This window comes from Drosophila innubila, assembly GCF_004354385.1.
Source record: "Drosophila innubila isolate TH190305 chromosome 3L unlocalized genomic scaffold, UK_Dinn_1.0 0_D_3L, whole genome shotgun sequence".
Lineage (NCBI taxonomy): Eukaryota > Metazoa > Arthropoda > Insecta > Diptera > Drosophilidae > Drosophila > Drosophila innubila.
The window spans coordinates 16955277-16977559 of record NW_022995376.1 but is presented as its reverse complement, the minus strand read 5'-3'; the positions used below and the strand labels follow the sequence as shown (position 1 = coordinate 16977559).

General features: G+C 35.8%; 2 protein-coding genes across 9 annotated transcripts in view; one reads left to right on the top strand and one right to left on the bottom strand.

Moving 5' to 3' along the window:
- LOC117787242 (phosphatase and actin regulator 4) overlaps positions 1-22283 on the bottom strand; it is a 103930-nt gene that overhangs the window by 66337 nt on the left and 15310 nt on the right. For 5 of the 8 annotated variants that reach the window (XM_034625712.1, XM_034625715.1, XM_034625716.1 and 2 more), the window contains exons 1-2: positions 15988-16214; positions 7789-8789 (exon numbers count right to left, since the gene is read on the bottom strand). The exons of 2 other annotated variants lie outside the window; for them this stretch is intronic. In XM_034625712.1, coding sequence (XP_034481603.1) covers positions 7789-8578 — 790 coding nt within the window. In that variant the 5' untranslated portion in view covers positions 8579-8789; positions 15988-16214. Of the gene's footprint in view, positions 1-7788; positions 8790-15874; positions 16216-22283 lie in introns of those variants that run through there. One more of the 8 variants, XM_034625714.1, reaches the window with a different exon arrangement.
- LOC117787246 (neuropeptide-like 4) lies at positions 19435-20444 on the top strand. The gene is made up of 2 exons (XM_034625728.1): positions 19435-19518; positions 20124-20444. The coding sequence occupies exons 1-2, from the start codon at positions 19507-19509 to the stop codon at positions 20346-20348; spliced, it is 237 nt and encodes a 78-aa protein (XP_034481619.1). The 5' UTR covers positions 19435-19506; the 3' UTR covers positions 20349-20444.

The following is a 22283-nucleotide window of genomic DNA, read 5'->3' as shown; positions in this document are numbered from 1 at the left end:
GAATCGTTGGATTTACAAAAAAAAATAGATTGAAAAACAAAATGGAAATTGAAAATAAGTTTGTATGACAAACATTTTGCATATTTGTTGTGCTTATATTACAATAATTTAACAATTTTTATATCACTTTTCTTTCATAACAATTTTTAATAACAATCACATCATTACACACGCTGTTAGCTTAACGCAGTTGCGAATTATAAGTGCAAATTGCTTATCGATTTCAATTTTGAAAGCATGTGACAATAATTCAAAACATTGTATTGAATTTGCATTGATTGCATTCGCTTATTTTTTCAAGCAATCAAAATTTTATTGCAACTATTAAATCATATTATTTGTCTGCCTGCACAAAATATTTATTTAAACTTCACAAAATGTTTATATACTCTATAATTGTATAAAAGGGACTAATTCAGAGATAGCTTGTTCTTATATTTCAATAAGAAGAAAATTTAAGTTGTAATTAAAGTTGCAAAATTCATAATATTTTTTTACTTTAACAGGGTATCTTCGAATCAACCTCTCTAGCCTTTTAAAATACGATTTAAACTTACATTTACTGTCTACACAATAAAATCCAAAATTTTAATACACTCGTTGTGAGCTTATACACTTCAACAGGCAATATCGAGAATTCCTTGTGGAGTCTTCTGTCTTGTATGTGAGTAGTTTGCATTTAGCTGCAAGATAAACTTTAGCTTTAACTTTAGCTACAGTTAATGGATACTTTGTCTCTCTTTCTCTTCCTCCCTACACTTGCTGTAGTTAAAGCCTAGCTAAAAACTTTGTCTGTCAGCTGAGGCAAAAACTTTCAAATGATGTTGGCACTCTCAACAAATTGGCAGACGTCCAGATAAATCCAAATGTGGGCTGAGCAGACACCTGGAGGTTGTCTGGTCCGGACTAAGTGTATGTGTATGTATGTGGTGTTGACTGACAATGGACCGGCGACGTCTGTGAGATAAGAAAGAAAGAGAGTGTATGACATTTTAGACAGCTTGTGCTGACTGTACCACAATCGAATGACAGATGGCAACTGTCTGTCTCTGAATTTATATCAATTCAACCAACTCTTGACCCTAGCTGACACTTTGGCCTCATCTTTACATCGCAACAGCCGCAAAAGATACACTTATACACTTGTATTTATATCTTCATTAATTATGAGAAAAATTGCAAATGTTTTAATAGAAGCTGACGCGCTGGCCACGTGCCACTTGCCACATGATAATGATGAGAATCATCATCTGATGAGATCATCACAAATGCAAACAAATCAACGACATTCAATTCGTCGATTGACTCGATTCATCATTTGCATATACTCAAAATAAAGCCCAGTGAATATTCAAATCAGTCATAACTCTGATTGGCAGCTGCTCTGTCACTACAAAAATAGTATTTTGTTAGTTAACGTTAAGTTGAACATTTAATGAACTCAAATATTACTTGTAGTTACAGTTGAGATATAGTTACGTCAAACAGGAGCTTTAGCAATTACTCAAAGTTGCCAACGCTATATATTTATAGGATTTTGAACATGTAACATGAAGATTACAAATAAGAAAAATTATTTAGTATTTTGCTTAACATTGCTAGAAAAAACAAAAACCTGATGGACATGAAATTAACTTGGAAATAAGCTTAAAATATCACTCAAAATATCACTTAAAGCATCTTTATAATTACTTCAAGGTGACAATGCTGTAATACAAACAATATTTCAATTATTTAACTTATAGCTGAACAGCTTGCTAAACTTTGAGTAAAAGAAAAACAACTTCAAGTGCTTTTATAACCCACTTTAAATCCGATTCTTACTTTAATATTTACGGATGTTTCTCTTCGCGTAAAGCGTTTCTTTAAGTGTAGCAACTAGGTGCGGCCTTTTGATCGATCATTGTTCGATTTCTGATTTGTGTCGGCCAATGTGACAAGTTTATTGGCATAGTTAGTCGTCGAACGAGGGTCATTAGGAACGGCATATCGCATTAATCACGCAGATGGAAAGGCTTTGATCGTCAAGGGGTCATCATGACTTCAGACTTATGGCTGTTCATTTTGTGGTCTGCTTTCTGGTATGACCATTTTTTTCTTAGTTTTTAAAGATGCCGCTGGCCAAAAACGCTTAAGCTCTTAAACGCTTTCGAGCTTGTTAATTGAAGTTTAACTTTATTTAAAGTGGCAATTCATTGGCTTGAGGCTAAAATGGAACTACGAAGTGCACACGATTTCAACTTGAACTTAAGGAACTGGAGTCGATTAAGTTGAATTGAATCAAGTTGAATACTCGAAGCTAATAATAATTGAGTACACCTGCTGTTAGCTTGACTAAAGAGCATTTTGTCTATTGATATGCATGTTATGTGAAAAATGTATGTCTTCTTTAGATTCACATCGAAAAACATCAATTTAATACATTTCACAGCAAGTTAGCAGCACCAGGAACTAAAAAATGATGAAAACTACAATGTCATGGCTCTCGAGTCACCTAAGTTCAAAAGTTCAATGCTTAAATGATGTCATAAGTTGAGATAAATATTCTATGAAATATAACAAAAGATACAAAGATTAAATTTTAAGCAAGTTGTAAAAGAAGAAAATAAAAAACAAAGATTAAAGCAGAAACTATTGCCATATTCGTTACAGGTAAGTTCTCAAGATCAATCAAATATAATAAATATGTTCCAAGAAATTTATTTACTATCATTATAGAACACTTTTAAGCAAATTGGCACCACTGTTATTTTACTTAGTTGCCTCACGTTTTATGCAAACAATTCTTATCTAGAGCTTTGCATAAAAATATGATACGAAAATATTCGATGGATGACTAAGAAGTTCCTCGAGATTGGAATTAAAAACCCAGTCGAGTTACGAGGTGTTATCTTCCTTCGAAAATATAGCAATAGGTGAATTCATTTAAAACCCAACCCAAATCACAATTTCAGACAGCTATCTTTGACTCATGACTGCATATAAATTATACAACTTGTCGTTTAAGTAAATGATGAGAACAACGTGCAGTTGCCGATAATGATGTTGGTAATGATAATAATAATGAGCTTTAGCTAGAGCTGAGCCTCATTAACACCTCAACTTGAACGCCCACGTTCTCACAATTCTGTTAACTGCCAACACAACAAATTGTTGTAAACAAATGAAAATGTAAACAACAACTTGAGGCTTGTCTTGCGTAAGAAATCGCACAACACAAATTATGAGAACAAAAGGGAAAAAGAGAATAGCAGTGGGAGTAAGAGAGAAGTATATCTACAATATCCGAAACGAGACGAAACGAAAATAGCAAAGTTAATCAGCAAACACTCGATGCCAATTTATTGATTAATACCTTTCGATTAGCGAGCCATTGAAATATTGAGTGGACGGACGGACGAATGAAAGGGGGCGGAGCACGGAACGTGGCCAAAATTTGTTTTCATCGTTGGCTGTCAATCGGCGCCATCAAGTCCCTCTAGCAAAAGAGAAGCCGTGAGAGTCTCGGTAATTCAGTAAAGTGGAGTAAAGGTCAACTTGAAGATACTCTACAAAAAATTTAAATATTTTATTTAACATAGATAAAATATGAAAAATACTTGGAAAATTGAGATGAGTAATACATAATAGAAATATAGGGAAAAGGTAACAGTAATAAGAAATATTCTGTAGAAAGTCTATGAATAAAAAATACTGTACTTTTTTTAACAAAAAAAATTTAGTTTTTTATAATGTCAAAAAAAAAATAATAGAGGATATATTAAAAATATTCCTTGTATTTGACTCAAAGTGTTAGAAATTTAAATAGCAAATTCACTAGATATGTTAAAGGAAATACTGAAAAAATCTTATAGAAATACTTTGAAAGATCTTTCTTCAAACAATTTTGGACACTTTTTCAAATACTTAAATACAAATTACAAAAGTTATAGTAGTACATTTAACAAATATTAATTAAATATCCAAGTAAACAACATACGTTGTCTTAGCACAATATACTGCCTGCCTTCTCCAATTTACAGAGTACAACAATCAAATTAAATATTGGCCGCCAAATAGAAGGTAATCGACAGAGGGAGAGACAAGAGGCTAGCTTCAGGTCGGGGCCACATGAAGAGGCCTCTTTCTGTTCTACATACACACGCACACACACAAACACACTGCCAAGCAGGCATGTTTTTAAGTTATAAATAACTAAAGACCCCACCCACAAATTATCCTCTTGGCAAGCCTTTAGTGTCGCCACACAAGACCCATAATATCGCCGCCTGCTGCCCTTTTCTCTTTATCCCCAGAGTATTCAATCCACTCCATCTACCGTCTTTTGTTTGCCTCATATGCCAGTTTTAAATTCAAAGTCGTTGTAGTCATTGTTTTTTTTATCCTTTTGTTGTTGTTATTGCATTCCATATTTCCTGTAGCCAGTTTTGTTTTTAGCCCGAGCTACTGTATAAGCTCATGTCTGTCGGTCTGTCTCACATTCTGACGACGTTGAGTTGCCTGCCTCCTTTCTACTACTCTTCCAGCTACTGAATGCTACTGCCACTTTTTTATTGCCATCGTATTTTTACAGCTCTAATCGCAGCTAGCAAGCAAGCAGCTGGAGCACTTGAAGTCAGAGCTGTCGACAGCGAAATTGACGTGCAAATTGAAAAGGCGAAAAAAGGAAATTCTCGACGCTCATCAAATGAAATTTAAGTAAACTACAAATGGGCGGCACTGACATTGAGCGCTTTACGGTATATCGAAAGGCAACACATTTATCGATTTCAAATAACAACGACAAAAAAAAACCTTTGATGATTGCAATTGAAACAAAATTGCGATGGGTTGGGAATGAAACTTAAAAGCGAGAGGGAATAAGTGAAAGAGAGAGAGAGAGATATCAGTCAGTTCGATTTATGTTTTATTGAAGGCAATTTCTCGTTTAGTTTTCGTTGCAAAATAATTGCCAGATGTGGAATTGTTTTCTATTGATTTATAAATTCGCAAAGTCATGGGAGCAAAGTTGAAGGCGATGCGTAGCAAAAAAAAAAAAAAAAAATAAGCGGAAATTAGAACAATTGATTTTTATTGAGGTTGTACGAGGAGGGACGGGTTGGAGTTTCCCAAAGCAATAATTTGAGCGACTCAAGCGGAAACCATAAATAGAGAGTTACGGGATGCCATAGATAAACTTGAATTAGCGTTAGATCGATACTTATCGATAACTATCGTTATACGTTTCTTTTCTGATATTCAATTTAATTCTGAATCACTTGCGACAATGTCATGAATAAAATAAAAATAATAATCGTAAATATTCCAAACACTTGCTGGAATTTCCGATGTGAACGCTTCCATTAACTCACGAGTCGTATTTAAATTTTAAAAAATTGACCCTTACACTCGATTAAAATTGTTAATTTCATACAAAGTGAATTTGTACAAATCTACTTAAAACTTGTTACAATACAAATTTACAATGCCTTTCGATCAAATCTTGTTTTTCGCTACCAATACACTGTCATTTCGTAAATAATTGTAAAAAATGCGAGGAATGCGGTTAACAAAGCAACATCAACAACCACAACACCAATCTGCGACATTGTTGACGGCAACAGCAAATGAAATAGAAATGATTCATCGCCTCACTTTGACATACTGAATTAATTATCCAAGCTATCGCAATAAACGTTTTTGTTTATGAAGTTCTCTCCTCGATACTCATTCTCTGACACTCTCAGTCTCATCTCAGTCTTTCGCAATTGGACACGTGCTCTCACTTGAACTTGAAATACGAGCATTTTAATTGCAAACAACAATTTTTAAATGCCAATAAACCGCGACAATAATAAAACAAAGAGACGAACAAAATACAAAGTTCTGCAAGCTGAGAGTCCGGCTAAAAATAGGCGTCCAGTCAATGAATTTTTTATTATTAAAGTTTATGTTGTTATTATCGGTTTTATGAGCGGTTTTGCTTTCGAGACATTTGCTGGAATGCGCCAGGAATTTGCAATGAAACTGCGAACGGAGAAATAGGAGCTAAAGTGAAGCCAAGTTCAAGTTGGTCTCTCGAAGAACTATAATTTTATATATGCACATTTATATACTTTGTAGCTGACTAAGTTTACTATTAATAAATAAAGCAGGTAAAATATTAAAAACAATAAACAAATTTATACAACTCTTTAGCAGAGCATCTATCTATTCACATATTTTTAAACAAGAATATATTAAAATATTATCAATACTTAAAAAATTTTGACAACACTCTAATTATTCTCTTAGTTTGAACAAACGCTTATCTATCTCTCTCTTTACGTTTTTCTCCCGTTTTCCCTTTCTCTCTAACACTTAGTCACTTGCTGGCAGCTCCAATTTCTTGATGAATTTGATTGATGGAGGTGATTATGACTCAGTCTGTCAGTTGCTGAGGTTCATCAACGTTCTCTCGTCTGACGGCATTATAAAAGTGTGCAAATGAGAGAAGAGGCAGCGGGGAAAGCAGTAACGGCTTAAGTGGGTTAGGTGTGAATATAAAAATTAAGTTGATAGCGCCAATAGCAAGTCGAAATACTTATAAGAAATATGCAAATGATTTGATGCTGAGAAGACTCAATTGAAATCAAAACGTGTAATAAGAAACGGATTTTCAAAGTTTAAAAATCTGTCAAAAGTTTGTCCATTTCATGAATACATTCAAGTTAAAAATACTGTGTTGAAATAGTGTCAGACACGTTATCTGGTGAAGCTGCACCTGCCTGTTGCACCCACAATGCAACGCAGCATGAAATCCGCTGTTGAAGACCCCTCCCCGAGGTCCCATCATGCTATATACAACATATTGTTTGCTGTATAGCGTTGACATCTCTATTTTTTTTCAGTTTGTCCGTTGTATTCGGACCCAGATTCGACTGTTTTAAACAAAACCAAGCCCTAGTTTCCTATCCCCGCTCTGCTATAACGTCACATTCAAATGCAGTGAACCATTTTGGGGCACGTCGCAACAAAAGAACAAAGAAACATTTCCGATCTGCGGCAGATGTGTAAAAACAAATAAAAAGTTTCGTTAAGCGTCCCACCAAAAAACCGGCAATCGAAAAAGTTGTGACAAAACAAAACGGCAACAAAAAATAATTTGTTAAAGTTATTTCATTTAATTTGATTGCACTTAAAATTCGCAGTCAACCAATCGAAGCGGTTAAAATGAAACAGATGAAAATGTGAATTGAAACTGAGAATTCAAATGAAAATGGAAATGGAAACACTCAGCAATGGAATTTCGGCATTTATAAAGTTTTGTTGGCATTTTAAGATTTTTAAATTTTTTTTATTTTTTATTTAAATATTCCCTCTATTTGTATCTTTCTGACAAACATCTGTAGCTAAAGCTGGCAATATAAAAATATAAATGCCTCAAAATACGTACAAAAAAAATATAGCATGAAATATGCATCATTTAATTAAATTTTCAAACAGCTCCACAAACTGAGAATAGTTAAATAAAAATGTTTGAAAATTCTTCAACAAAATTGCAAGCTTCGCATATTTAAAATTTAATCAATAATCTAATGAGTTAGACAGGTTTCCTGCATATTTTTTCCATATGACAAAAATAAAAGTTAAGACAAAGTTATTATAATATTATGTCAATTATAACTTAAACGTATCTAATTGAAAACTTCTCGAAATGTAAATTCTCTAAGTTCCGTTTTTTTAAGAAATGTGATTATTTTAATATTAGAATTATATTTGGTTAATGCCAGCTAGAAGTATACATAGCAGATTCCCGCAGACACTTACCACCATTCGCATTGACAGTATTTGCCTCCTTGGCATTGCCGGCATTATTCTGCAGAATGTCGGACAAGGACAGTGAGGAAGCAATAAGTTGACGCTTTTCCTCAAAGTTGAGAAAATCCATGGAATTGCTGCGTTGAGGTGTCACTGTAATCGTCACAGATTTCTGCATCTTGGCCACAACGCACAATTGCTGCTCGAGGTCGGCGGCAGCAGCGGCAGCGGCAGCGGAGGCGGCATTCGGTGAATCCGGTGGTGACATTGAAACCGGATGATGATCAATGCCATCCGTGAGATCCGGTGGTGGCAGCGACATTTGTTGCTGTTGCTGTTGCTGCTGCTGATGTTGTTGCTGCTGTTGCTGCTGTTGCTGTTGCTGGTAGGCAAGTGCATGTTGCTGTTGCTGACTGAAGTATGCGAACGCTGGCTGCGCTGTGGCAGCACTGTAAGAGGGCGGACCCAAAGGTGCGGCATGTGCCACCCTTGAGGCAGCCGCTGGCGACAATTGATAGCCGGACTGCATCTGAGATGCATCGGTTTGATCGTGCCCATTGATTGCTGCCACCAATGTGGCAAGATTGTTGCGACTCGTATTGCTGGTTGCATACTTAGAGCCAGCTGCATTGCCATTGGCAAGCTGTTGTTGCAACTGCTGCTGCTGCTGCTGTTGCTGTTGCTGCTGTGCCTGGAATTTGTGCTGCTGCTGCAGCTGCGCCAGCAACTGTTGCTGCTGCTGTTGGTAGGCCATGTTGCTGTTGCTACTTTCCTGCGACTTGTTGCTGCGCAATGACATCGCCAATTAGAATGCTGCCATCATATGTGACCTGTTGTTGTTGTTGTTCGTTCTCGTTGTTTGTTATTTTAATTAGTTGCACACACGCGACAACCGCAACAATCGCGTGGGTTGTTCATTTAGTTTGTCACACAATTGTTTGTTTCACTTTCTTGGCGCCTGCTTTATGGTTTCACTTTTGTTTTTCTACTTTTTTTTATATTGTTAATTACTGCAATTAAGCAATTAAATAAACATACATGTCGAAAAGGCAACAGCAACGAGTCTCATTAAGTTTTGACACCCTTGAAATGGCCAAGACTTTTACTTATCATACAACTAACTAACAATCTGTCAATATTTCATTTCTTTGACAATTTTTACAAAGCACGAAATGAAGAAAGAAAAAGATAAAGATAGCATTTAAATGTGTTCAAGTGTCATTCAGCAAAATGTTTTCAATTTTATGAAAATTAACTTAAAAGCTAAACGAAGAGAGAGAGAGAAACGGAGAGGCAATAAAAGAGGCAACAACAACCACAGCAACAAGCAACAGCCACTTGTCAACATCAAGCGCATTGCACATGAAAAGACATCGAGATGAAGTTGCACATGGAAATGGAAGATGGCAGACTAAAGAGTTGAAGTTGAAGTTGATGTTGGAAATTGAGTTGGGGTTGAGAGGGGAGCGGAAAGAGTGAAATGGTAACCATATGCACTGCCCGAGGGCCACTTGAGTTGAAACAACAGAAAAACGAAACAAATTTGTTGGGAAGCCGTTTGACAATGGCAATGAAATCTGTCAAAAGGCGGAAATGTAACAGAAGGTGTGTCATGTGTAAAGATGTGTGTGTGTTAATAGAAAAGTAAAAAATGGTGTGGAAATGCCTACATATATAAGCTTTAATATTCTTAATATTAATGAATTGGAAGTAAAGATTAAAGGAATAGAATTAATGCTTATAAGAAACATTTTTAGAAATATTTTAATTTTAAAAAATTTCCTGAATTGTTACAGCACTTTTTTTTTTTTTAAATAGATGAAAAACATTTCCTATTTAAAAGTATTATTGATTAAAAAATTCAAGGCATGCAGATAGAAACGATTTTTAGTTAAAGAACGCTGATTCTAAGAATTTGACTTGGAAATAACAACAAAGCAATCGAATTCAATTGGAATTCCATACATGTGCATTATTTATATATATATATTTCTTCACAATACTGTCAACAGCACAGTTTACTTTTACAAAAACAAATAAAGAAGATCTAAATGTAAAATCCTTTAGCATTATTACCAGAGTCAAATTGTTTAACGATGTGTGAAATGCATTGAAATAGATATTTACAGCAAATCAAAGAGATAAATAGAGAAAGACGGAGGGGGAGAGAGAGAGAGACAGAAAAAGCAAACGGAATCTTTTCATTCAGTCCGTTTACCTTTTGCGTTACACACATTCCGTAGCCAAAGTCAATTTAAATGTTTTTATTCTTTTTTCCTAGCCATCTTTTGGGCCACAGGGCAATCCTTCAGTTAGTGGCAAACCAGTTGCCAGCCAGCCAACTCCTTGCCAGACAAATCTTATTAGAATATTCGTGCAGATAGCAACAGAGAAAGAAAGATAAATATATGCAGAGAGAGAGAGAGAGAGAGGGAGCGAGATGGAGCGAGATGAGACTGGATAGCAGGTCAGGTAGATTTCAAGTTAAGTTGAGTTTGGGAACTGCAGATCAGATACGAATACACAAAACGCAAGGCACGCAAAGTGCACAGGTAAGCGAAGAAGTGGAAAAGGTTTAAGGAGAATGATGATGATGACAGGATACACACAAAGAATTTAAAAAATAAAAAGAAAACGCATGGAAAAAAACAGAGACAGACAAGTTTAAAATTCAATCTGCGTTGAGCTCCTAGACGTGGCTGCCACAACAACAATAACAACCACAGCAAGTGAAACGCATGTTTATTTAATGCTCTTTAAAATAAAACACAAAAAAACATAGATACAGCTCTTCAGCTAAGCCTTGTAACTGGTCAACAGAGAAGAATCAACGCTAAGCGAAACTTGGCTAACTGTAAGCACTATTGTTGTTGCTGCTGCTGCTGCTGTGTTTATTGTTATGGCTGTTGTTGTTGTTGTTGTAACTGTTAGGTGTTCCAGTGCGCTGAGTTTAGCTCGTTAGTTTGGGGCTATTTGGCTTTTGGGATTTGGCGCGCGCCGTTCTCGAATTATAAAAAAACGCGGCCAAACCCAAAGCATCCGACAATTGGCGAAATGTGGAGCAGTGACAACAACAACAACAACCATAACTACTACAACAACCACAATAGACAATGCTTTGTAAGCATAAAAATCAACAGCAGCCACAGCAGTCGCAGCAATTACAATATGAAGCGCTTTATGGCAGAGAAAATGCTACAACATTTACTTTAACGAGTGTCCATTGAGTCAGACAAGGACAAAGCGAGTATGAGAGAGAGAGAGAGAAGAGAAGATTTATAATCGCATGCAAGAACGTTTACAGCTGACACTATTGAGATACTCTGTTATTAGTTTTAACACTGTAATGTTACGACTCTACAGACTGAGCAAGATCGTTACAGCTTTGTCTCTTAACAGCTGTTAAGCTTATGTGAGTTTCATGAGATAAAGCTTACTTTTGTGCATTCTGCAGATAACAACGAGCAGACGCAGCTTTATTTTTATCTCTTTTAGACTCAATCTCAAACGTATAGTTAACTTTCACTCACGTTTTACTTTAGACACGCGTAGATAAACACAATTTTATTTAAAACGTTTTAAAGATAATTATTAATTTACTACCCCTTCTTCATATCTAAATCAACAAGTTTTTGGTTAGAAATGTATCTCATTAACTCTTCTGTTTAATGATGTTAATAGTATCAAAAATTTTAGGCAACAATGGCAATTAAAACTAGTTTAATAATTATTGATTTATGGAAAACTATTCATTTTCCTATCAAAATCCTATCCTATTTCCTAGCGCAAATCAATTTAACAAACAGACAAATATCTGCTTGTACTTTATGATTACAGGGTATTCATGAAAAGCGACGATTAAATTAGCAAGTGCGTTTTATAGTCGTCATTGCCGGCGGCAGAGGGCGCTGCTGCGGCATATTGCACATATGGATGTGAAAAGGAAAAACGATGACGCTGGCAACTTGTAACTTGCAACATCAGCAGCGGTGCATATTAAATATGAAAAAAAAAAAAAACATAAAAGCCTGAAGCGTGTGTGAAAAGCAAATACAACAACGTCACAGGCAGTGGGCTGCAACAACAACAGCGGCAACAACAACAACGGCAGCATACAATGGGCTGACTGTGGGTCTCTTGTGGCGCTGTGGCAGGTTCAATGAACTTTTACAGTTCAGTAGTTTAGCGATTTTTATGGCACTGTGGCAACGCCAGAGGTTGCAGGCCAGGTGGGGTGCCAGAGGGTGGAGCGTTGTTTGCCTTTTTGGGGCCAATGCGAGCTTTTGGGAAAGCCAAAAAACAGCAACAATGGTTTGCAAAAAGATCAGCAGCGAGACTGAAACTGAAAACAGAAAACAGAAAGGAAAGCGCTGAGAAACACTACAAAAAAAAGTGGGGAGACAAGACAAATGTTAGATATGAAGGGGGGCATGGGAACAGGTGGGGCAGTGGCAGGGGCAGGAGGAGGGGGAGAGGGTCGACTAATGCGATTTGTAGTCAACAATCAAAGCAAACCGAGATTCATATGTTGCCTGTTGTTGCACACATAATGTATTTGAGTTTATGAGTCGCTGAGTGGCGCCAAAACCCAATCAAATCCAATTAAGAGCAAAAAAAGCACAAAAGCTGAGCAAGGGGAAGGGGAGAGTCGGGGAGTGGAACGTGGTAGAACTTTGTGGCATTACTCGAGCACGTTTTGTATTTTATGCCATATGTAAACTAAAAGGCAGCAGTAACAAGCAACAACAATAACAACAACAACTTGCAGCACACGCGACTCAAGCAGAAAGAGAAACAGAAACAGAAGCAAAAGCAAACAAAAAAGCCAAAGTAGCCGCCGTCATCGCAGTAGCAGCAGCAGCAGCAAAACTCTGTAGCAGCAAAAAACAGCAGCAGCAGCAGCAGCAGCAGCAGCAACAACAACAATAGCAAAAGTAACAGTAACAGCAACAGCAGCAACAGAAACGGCCACCGACCGACCGAATGCTCTCTGACCAGCAGCTGTTGCCCAGGCCTTGCACAGTGGCTCACACATGTTAAAGGATGAGTGTGGAACAGTGATGCCAGTATTCGCCACAAAAACAGCACAGACCAAACAGAAAATAGCGGCGAAAGTTAATTATAAATACAAAATAAAACAGGAAAAAGACAAATATTTTTATTTTAAAAGCAGGAGCTCTAAATAATGATTGTATTTTTATTTATTTTTGTTATTTATTAATTAATATTACAACTTGCTTTTATATTTGAATATATATTACAATTCCGAATTTATTTGTAGATGGCTAGGGGAATTTTTGGTGCTGGGATTCTTTTTTTTTTTGCGCCCAATTGTATACAGATTTAGTTTCGTATTTGAAAAATAATCGCTATTGAAACCGACATCAGTATATATAAAAGCTAGACCGATTATTAATTATAAATACCTAAAAAATAAAATTAAAAATCAAACCTAAAACAGGATCGGTTTCCGTATAATGAATGCTAGATATTTTTGTATTTTTGCAATTGCTCACTCTCTTTCTTACACAACAGCTTGGTTTTAGCTATTTGCTAATATTTGTGGGTTTAAGTACACCGCAACTGACTTCTTATCGTAATATTTATTTCACAATATTTATTTTAAAAATTATTAACAATAGTCTTATAAATAAAACAAAAGAAATTTTTATTTTTTTTATTACACAATCGCTTTACTTTTAATGTAGGCTTTAAAAATTTATATGTAATCCCTGCAGCATTGTTGACTTTTTAGCTCAACTTATATTTGTAAACATTAACAAAGTTCAATAACCTAGGACCCACTGTGCCACTGGGTTACTTCATGAATACACACACACTCAGACGCATACATGCAGACATACATTTGTAATTGCAAGTGTGTGGGGTTGTTGCTAATGGAACACAATCCACAGGGCGGCTGCTGCTGTTGCTGCTGCATATGGAGGCAGCATTTGTACTAAGTCTCATCGTCTTCCGTCTCATTCTTTGTCTGCATGCAAGAACAAACTAAAGCAACAACAGCAACAACGAGAAAAGAGAAGCAGACGGCATAAAACCATTGAACGCCAGCAGACAACACAAGTGAGAGACTAGCGTTGGCGTCGTCGTCGTTGTTGACGTCGCTGCTGGCGTCAGCGTCGGTGTCAAAGTCCAAAGCTGCAAAAGTTTTTTGCCGCGGCTCAGAAATTGGGGGAGGGGGCAGAGAAACGAGGGCGACAAAGCGTCGCAGTTAGTGCGCCGAGATATTCGCATAAATTTAAATTTGCGCGCAAACGGCGCCCACAAAATACAAACACCAACAACAACAACAACAACAAGCACATGAGTACGTGGGGCTGTAAATGCGTTTTATGGGGGTTGCTCAGCTTTTGGATGCTGTCCGAGGGTTGTGTTTGGCAGGGGAATGAAAAAGCACAACAGAAAGTAGTAAAAATCGCAGCAGACAGTCAAGGGTTTGTGAGCGGCAGAGAGAGCGAGAGAGCAAGCATCCCTGTGTGCCTACCGCCTACCATCTCACTCACTCCCAATGCGTTTCTGTATTTCAATTACAAAGCGCAACAAAATACACAAAAAAAAATACTTCGTCTAGACGTGTAAGCAGATAAAAATATTCTCCAAAGCCCAAAAAGAAATTTCACAAATTAAGTAGATGTGCAGGAAATTTGTGGAAAATGTAAAATGTTGTTGCAATTCCAAGCGATCCATAGGCATTTCAGATAAGGAAGTACAATACATAATTGGGGTGGGCTGTCGGGAGGTATTGCTACATAATTTAACGGGCGTGTTGCGGATAAGATAAGCGCGGAACTGGACGGCTCTTACAACATTAAACGATGGCATGTTCAAATTCAATTTATAGCGGCGAAAATGCTAAAAAAAAAAAAAAGCAGCTGCTGAAAAGAGGAAAAAACTGAGACTCCGACTATAGGAATACCCGTTTAAGGAGCTTATATTACAAACGAAAACACTGAGGTTCTATTAGACCGATCGTGTTGCGAAGAAGTAGGATAGATAATAGTAATAAAAAGTAATAATAATATTATAGATGGGGTTTATAGAAGTCTATGTGCCAAATTTGGTTGCTCTAGCTCTTATAATCTCTGAGATCCGTTGATGCTCATCAGAAATATATTTATAAATATTTTATATTATATACCCTTTCACTAATTTTTAACTAACGGGTATAATAAACCAACTGCTCTTCAGTTTAAAAAGGCAGCAAAAGAGAGCGGTTGAAAATTTAATTTGTATTCTATTTATATTTAAATAAAAAATAATAATAATAAAAATTTTAATTTGATGTTGATTTTTTCACTTTTTGTTTGTTTTGTTATTGATTTCACTTTTCTTTTTCATAAATATTTTATGCTTTTTTTACACAAATTGGTGCTGTCGACGTCGACGTTGACGTCGATTCTGCAGCTGTGCGCTCTCTGTTGTTGTGGTTGTTGTTGTTTGTGTATAACAGAAATAGAAAAACTGAAATTCACACAGTGCCTGCTGCTGTTGTTGTTGTTGGGGTTTTTGTTGTTATTGTTTCTGCTGTCGCTGCTGGCACCTGTACAATGATGCCGACGTCAACGCTGACGTTTAGCAGCTGCTTTTGTTTTGTTTGGTTCATTGAAAGTTTAATTTACACCTGCAGTTTGCATAAGCTCTAAAAAACAACAACAATAACACAAATATATTGGAATTTCTTGAATAAAAATATGTATGCAACAAAATGCGAGACCAAAAACAACGACAGACGTAGCGGCAGCGGCAGCACAGAATGCGACGTCGACGTCGACTGTGACGTTCAGAAGTTGTAAAACCGGATTTTCATTTTGGGCGCTCTTGTTTCTTTGTAGTTGTAGTTGTACTTGTTGTTGTTGCCTTTTGCACTTAGTTTTCGATTCATATTGAAATGAAAAACCATTTTTTGATAGGACACAAGTTTTATTTTAATTCGCTCACAGCCACTCTTTCTCTCTTCTTCTTCGTTTTCCTTCACATTCCATAGAACGCTGGCATTTGTTTACCCGCCGTAGCGGCGTCGCTCTTCTTCCTCTTGCTCACACTCACACTACTCGTACTCGATTCTCTCACTTACACTTGCCTGCAGCTGGCGATAATAATTTTCGCAAGTATTTGCGTGTTTGCTTTTCAGCATTGCTTATTTATAATTTACTAATAATTTATTAATGCACAAAGATACAAACGTACACTGGGAAATACACAGATACACGCACAAACTGCAAAACGTGAATAAATACACAAACTAAAATACGAAACTACGCGCCGGCTGTAGACTAACTTGCAAAGTTAGTTGAATTAATTTTTAACAACAATTTGCAGTCAAATGTATATGTATTAACCGTGGACCGCGTCCAACTCGTCCAACGGTTTTTTTTCGACTCACTTCGGTAACAATCGGCCGAGAGAGACGAATGCCAATGAGAGTGATGAGCAATTTTCACATATCTGTTACTTTTCACAAGTGACAAGCCACAGATGCGTACTAACAGCTATATCAGTCTTTAGATGAAAGATATACTCCTTAGAAATAAAACATAATTACTAACTCATTCATAATATTATTTTTAATATTATTAAAAAATATATTTTGCATTAAATACATATCATTGATTTTAAAAAGTCGCAGTCACTTCCCAGCATTGCTCATCTCTAAGCAAATTTGTGCATGTGTAAGTGTTTACCAGCTGCTTTGTTGCTGTTTTCAATGAAAAATTACTCACGCGCTCGCTCTCAGTTGTGTCTGTGTAAGACTGTTAATTTAACAGACTTATGCTCAGCGCATGTTAACTTCAAGCAAATTAAACAAAGCGTTTGTTAAATAAATATTTATATTGTTAAAAAGATATTTTTAATGAATTTTATAGTTAAATGTATAAATAAATTTATTCTATACTATCATATTTTTATTTGTAAATTATATATTTAATAAAGCAATCTTACATATCTGGAAGGGTGGCAACGCTGCTTGCTGAGCGTGGTAAATGTACAAACGTGAAAGAGAATATGAGAGAGAGAGTTGCTATTAATGAATAACATGAGAGTGGCATGTGAATAATGCAAATTTCATAATATAACAAAAGAAATTATGACTAAAAACATTCATGTATATCTATATTGTAATATTTATTTAATTATTAATATAATTTTGAGACAGATAATTGAGTAACGGCTGTTGATTAGCATTAGTGCTCGCTGTTAATAACAGCATGGAAAACTGTTAAGTTTCTGTGTCTAGCAAACGATCTTCGCTCTCACTCTTTCATATACAACAACAGACCCAAATTTTAAATTGAGTGGTGAAAATAGTAAATTATTAACAACAGATGCTTGAAAACAAAAACAATTAATTGGCCAGCGGGAAATTATAAAAAGCAAATTAAACCAAATGAGCGGAAATTATGCTTGACTTTTTTAATATTAACAGCTTTTTTTTTTAATTAATTAATATGAAAACTTTCATTCGAATTGACTTTTGATAAACATTAAAATTATAATTCTTTTATTAATAATAGCAATTTTCGTATAACAAAATGATGAAATTTGTTTTCCAAAAGCACTTATTTACATTCGATTTAAAATGCGTATGCCCATAAAACTAGCTCCCCCTTCCCACACCCCAAGCCATATGTATGTTTGTATGTTTGAGTGTGTATCTAATTCCCAGCCCTATCAATATCTATGTATCTTTCCCCCGCTCAACCTCATCCGACCCACAAAACACTATTCAGTATTTCCTAAGCAAATGAAGCAATCAGAAATGAAAAGTTGTTATTGTTGTTTTTGCTCCACTTCAAAAGTAATTTACCTTGTTTTCTATTATTTGATTTTCCACAATAATAATAACAGCAACAAGAACATCAACAAAGAAAAATCTTTTGGCATTTTCAAAAACTACTTGAAAAAATTTGAATTCCATTGTTGCTTGGAGTTTATTTTTAGGCTCATATTATTTTCGTTTTTTGTTTTTAATTTAGCATTAACATACAAACACACATACCTATGGAGTTCCATATATAGTATACATATAACACAGGAAACGGAAGCATCAACAAGAGAAAGGAGGGTTGGGGAGGGAGGCGATTTCTGTTCAGGAATTGTTTGGTACGAAAAATGCCGGCAAATGTTAAAGCGCAAGCGTTGTGAGAGAGCGAAATAGCGAGAGAGAGAGAGAGAGAGCAACACAACAATAACAGTTGTAGAGTCACCGCAGTTTTAACAGCGCTGCGCAAGCAGTTTTACTTCTGGTCTTTTATAGCATGCGATAATTTTATGGCAGGCCAGTAGACACAAAACTGCAGCTGCTTGAAAGTGAATATTTAATTTAAAATGAAAACATTTATATAAATGAATTTTATATTTATGTTTAATCGTAAAGTTTTTTGAATACGTTTAATTTTAGGTGTTTATAAATTAGAGCAGTAAAGTAATGAGAAAATAAGAGTTTTTTTCTTATTTATATAGGAGCATAAATTTTTTAATTTTAACTAGAAAGTTGAATTTGGTTTGAAAAAATTACATGGTTTTGTTGATTAACAAAGTTTCACAAATATTTAAGAAGGCACAAAGTATAAATTTTAAATGAAATCAATTTAACAAAAGAATTTTTTATTTAATGCAGTATTTTTTATGTTTTTTGAATTTTGTTGAAAAAAATATCATAATTAGTTTGATTAAGAAAGCTTATTAATTAATTTAAGAAGGAATAAACTTGAGAATAATACACACTAGAAATAGCAAAAATTTATAAGACCACGATAATATCTCCCCAGTTTAAAAATAAAAAACTGCATTCTTATATAAATTTCAACTTCTCAGTTCCCTGAGTAACTCCCACAAAAAGCTACCCCATGTTGCCAGCGCATTCCTGAAGAAAATTAACTAGAAAATCTTGACAAAGCGTCATCGTTCATTCGCACGGACATTGAAATATCTGTTGGATACCAAATGACGCCTTCTAAATGCAAGTGCTGCCAACTTAATTTATGTTGGATTTCCGAGCAAAATGCAAAATGCACAACAACAATAACCTTGGCTAAGATAAGACAAAAGCAGCTGAAAGGAGACGCCGAGAAGCTGTTTTAATTTAACAGTTTGACAAATTGAATGTTTTTTGCAGAGAAAGAGAGGGAGAGATAGAGAGAGAGAGAGCAAGAAAATAGAAAATGCAGCAGCTAGAACAATGGAAAATTCAAGTTTTCCTTAAACAAAAGACGTCGGCAAAGTTTGCTGTTACCTTGGCTAACAATAACAACTGAAATGAAGGCTATAAAGTGTTCATGATGCAAAGCAAATTAACATTGAAGCATTTGAATATTTTGATTACTTCCGATTTAGGTGTCGATGTCGTATGCAGAGTGGGAGTTTAGGGGGTTTAGGGGGGGCCACCCACAAGGTAAACAAAATAAAACGTAGGTCCAAGACTATTCGAAATGCAGCGCACGCCTCAAATCGCTCATAAAGACCCAACGCCTCGTCTTTTGGCCCAAAAGCAAAATTAACGAATGAATCCATCGCCCAGCAACGAGACGTGCCATGGTCAGAGCTACCCGATGCCCAACGCTCTGTCTGTCTGTCCCCCAATTCCATCATTCCCGATTTGTCCGATATCTGACGTCTGAAATTCGACTATAAAAGCTACAGCTGTTGGGGACTGTAAATCATATCAGTTTGTTATCCACAAGCAACAACAACCCTAAAACAACCAAGATGTTCAAGTTTGTGAGTATCTCAAAGAAAAAGTGTGATTCAATTAGCTCGCAAGGAACTTTACTTCAAGTTTGTGCTAGAAATTTTTTGCAAAGAAAACGTGATTCAAGAAGCATACAAATAGTTAAAAAAAAGTTGGTTTGATTTAATTAAATGAAAATTAATTAACTAGCTCATTTAATTCAAATAACATAAAAGAAGATTTTTAAGTGAACCAGTCAAAGAACAGTTTCTGAATTTATTGTGACACAAGATATGATGCGATTTAAAAAATAAGCACTCAAGAAAACCAATTCCTTTTAACGAAAAATACCCAAATTAAAGAAAACTTTTAAATGAACCAGTTGAGCACTAGTTCACCAGTTTAATTTAAATTTTTTCAAGAAAATAACCAATATCAATAGTTGAAGCCACCTTAATGGATCAACAAAATATGATAAAATAGCTAAAAAGTGATTAGAATATGAACTAGTTGACGGGAACTATTAAGTTAAATAACTAGATGAGGCTGTGATTTAAAACGGAGCTCATTTTCACAGATAAAAGAAATAGGAACACTAAAGAAAATGAACCAGTTCAATTTGCAGTTTTCTAATTATTTTTGCTTCCCTTTGCAGTTCGCTCTTTGCCTGTTCGCCGTTGTCGCTCTGGCTGCCGCCAAGCCTCAATTTTTGACCACCTACAGTGCCGCCCCCTATGTGGCAGCCACGCCCTATGCCGCCGCCGCCTACACCGGCGGCGTCTATGCGTCTCCCTATGCGGCAGCCTATACCAGCGGAGTTTATGCCTCGCCCTACGCCTACAGCGCATATCCCTACAGCTCACTGTACCTGAGACGCTGAGGATCGATTGAAAGCAGTCCATTCAGTGGAGTGACTACAGTAACACTTGTTGACGAACTAATGAACGCACAATAAAAACGAACCAAAACAAAAAAAGAATCTTTAAATTTTATTTGCTATAATTTTGCTTTGAGCTTTTAATTGACGTTGGCTTTACTTCTTGTTGACTTTAACCAGCAAATGGAAATGGAAATGGGAAAAGCCACAGTGCAGTTTTTCTTTAAAATATTTACGATTTGCAATTTTGTTGTTGTGCAATTTCCGTTTGCCATCAAAAGCATTCGCCTCCGAATGCCTCGTATATCATGTTGCTCAGTTGCAAACGGGGCAAAGGAAGAGGTTGCATATAGTGGGCGGGTGTGGGCGTGGTCAGCTGTCGCCTGCATGCTCGTCGGCTTCTAAAATGTGCAAATTATGGCAACTAAGTTGCTTGATGTTGTCCCAAACACGCACAGAGCGCGATTCAAAATACGCACACACACACAACATACACACCCACACATACACACGGACACATTACTCATACACATGCAAGAGCAGCCTCAGCATCAGCGTTGATATTTGCATATTTTGTATGTGGCATGCTTACGGGCGCATTGTGCACAGTGGTTTGAGAGCATATGAAAAATGCAAAACACAATTTCATAAAGGGGAATAATAAATAAAAATTCCAATAATAAAAGCTAACAGAATTAGCATAATGCACATTTCGATAAGCAGTTTGCAATCCATTTCTAAAGAATTTTGTTTGATTCCAACTCAAGTTGTTGTGAAAGTTCCACTGTGAGCCTGCTTAAAGTTAATGCAACTTTTTTGTATTACTTTAAATGTGTAAAAGAAAGCTGACACTTGCCAACCAAACCACTAAAGCCACTCGGTGGTCACATTTTCCAAGAACTTTAAGTACAAGAAACTTCGGTAAACTTTTATTAGTTCATTTCTAAGAAATGCAGCTGAGAAATATCTTAAGCTTTAACATTTTAACCTAAAACTCTTGAATTTTTTCTTGAAAAATTATTTATTTTTATATTAATATATTCTTTTTTTAAATTATCAAAAAATAACAATTTTAATTTGAATCTAATGCTCTTTTTTTTGTAAAAGCTCATGTCAAAATATACGAAAAATTTGACCTGTTAATTTGTCAGATCTAAACTTAAATTTATAAAATTTTTAACTTCCATAACTTTGTCAAAGCTGCACAGATTTTCGTGTAATATATCATAATTAACATGGTTTGATTCTAGAATTGATAGCTATTTTATTAAACATGTTTAATGATTCTTAATAAAATTAATAGGTACACATAGCTTCTAACCTTTGCCTCTTTAGAATATCTAAGAAATGTTCTAAAATGCACTTTGGTGCGAATATATAGTAGTTGCTTCCCAGCTGTTGAGTCAAAAGTTGACACTTGAAATCTTTTTACAAGTTGCAGCTTTTACCCAAAAAGAAAAACACTGAAAAGTTTCGACAACTTTTGTTTCACTTTTTAGCTGTTACGAAACCACGGTGTTACTAAGTTGTTTTTTTTTTTATGCTTATGGAAATACCACAACTTGTAAAAGAGAGTAGATTACTTTAAGGAGAATTTTCTACCTGCAAAAGGGACTTTTAATTTCAGCCAATGTCAAATGTAAATCTAATTTGTGCGCCTCCTTTAAGTGGAAACCAAACTAACGCCTACCGGAAAGCTGAAATTGACATATACCAAATGTGACACCTACGCACAGTGGCGCCAAAAATTATTGACACGTCTGCGTAGGTGGCAAACACGAAATGCCACACGGCATTGTATACTTCCTGCGGCCTCCACAACAATCTCAACACTCAGTCATGAGCATTCTTGTTAAATACTTTGCCATACCTAAAACGCTCTCGCCAGGGGGCGTCAGCTATTTGTAGGGCTACCAGGGGAACCAGGGTTGGAGCCCC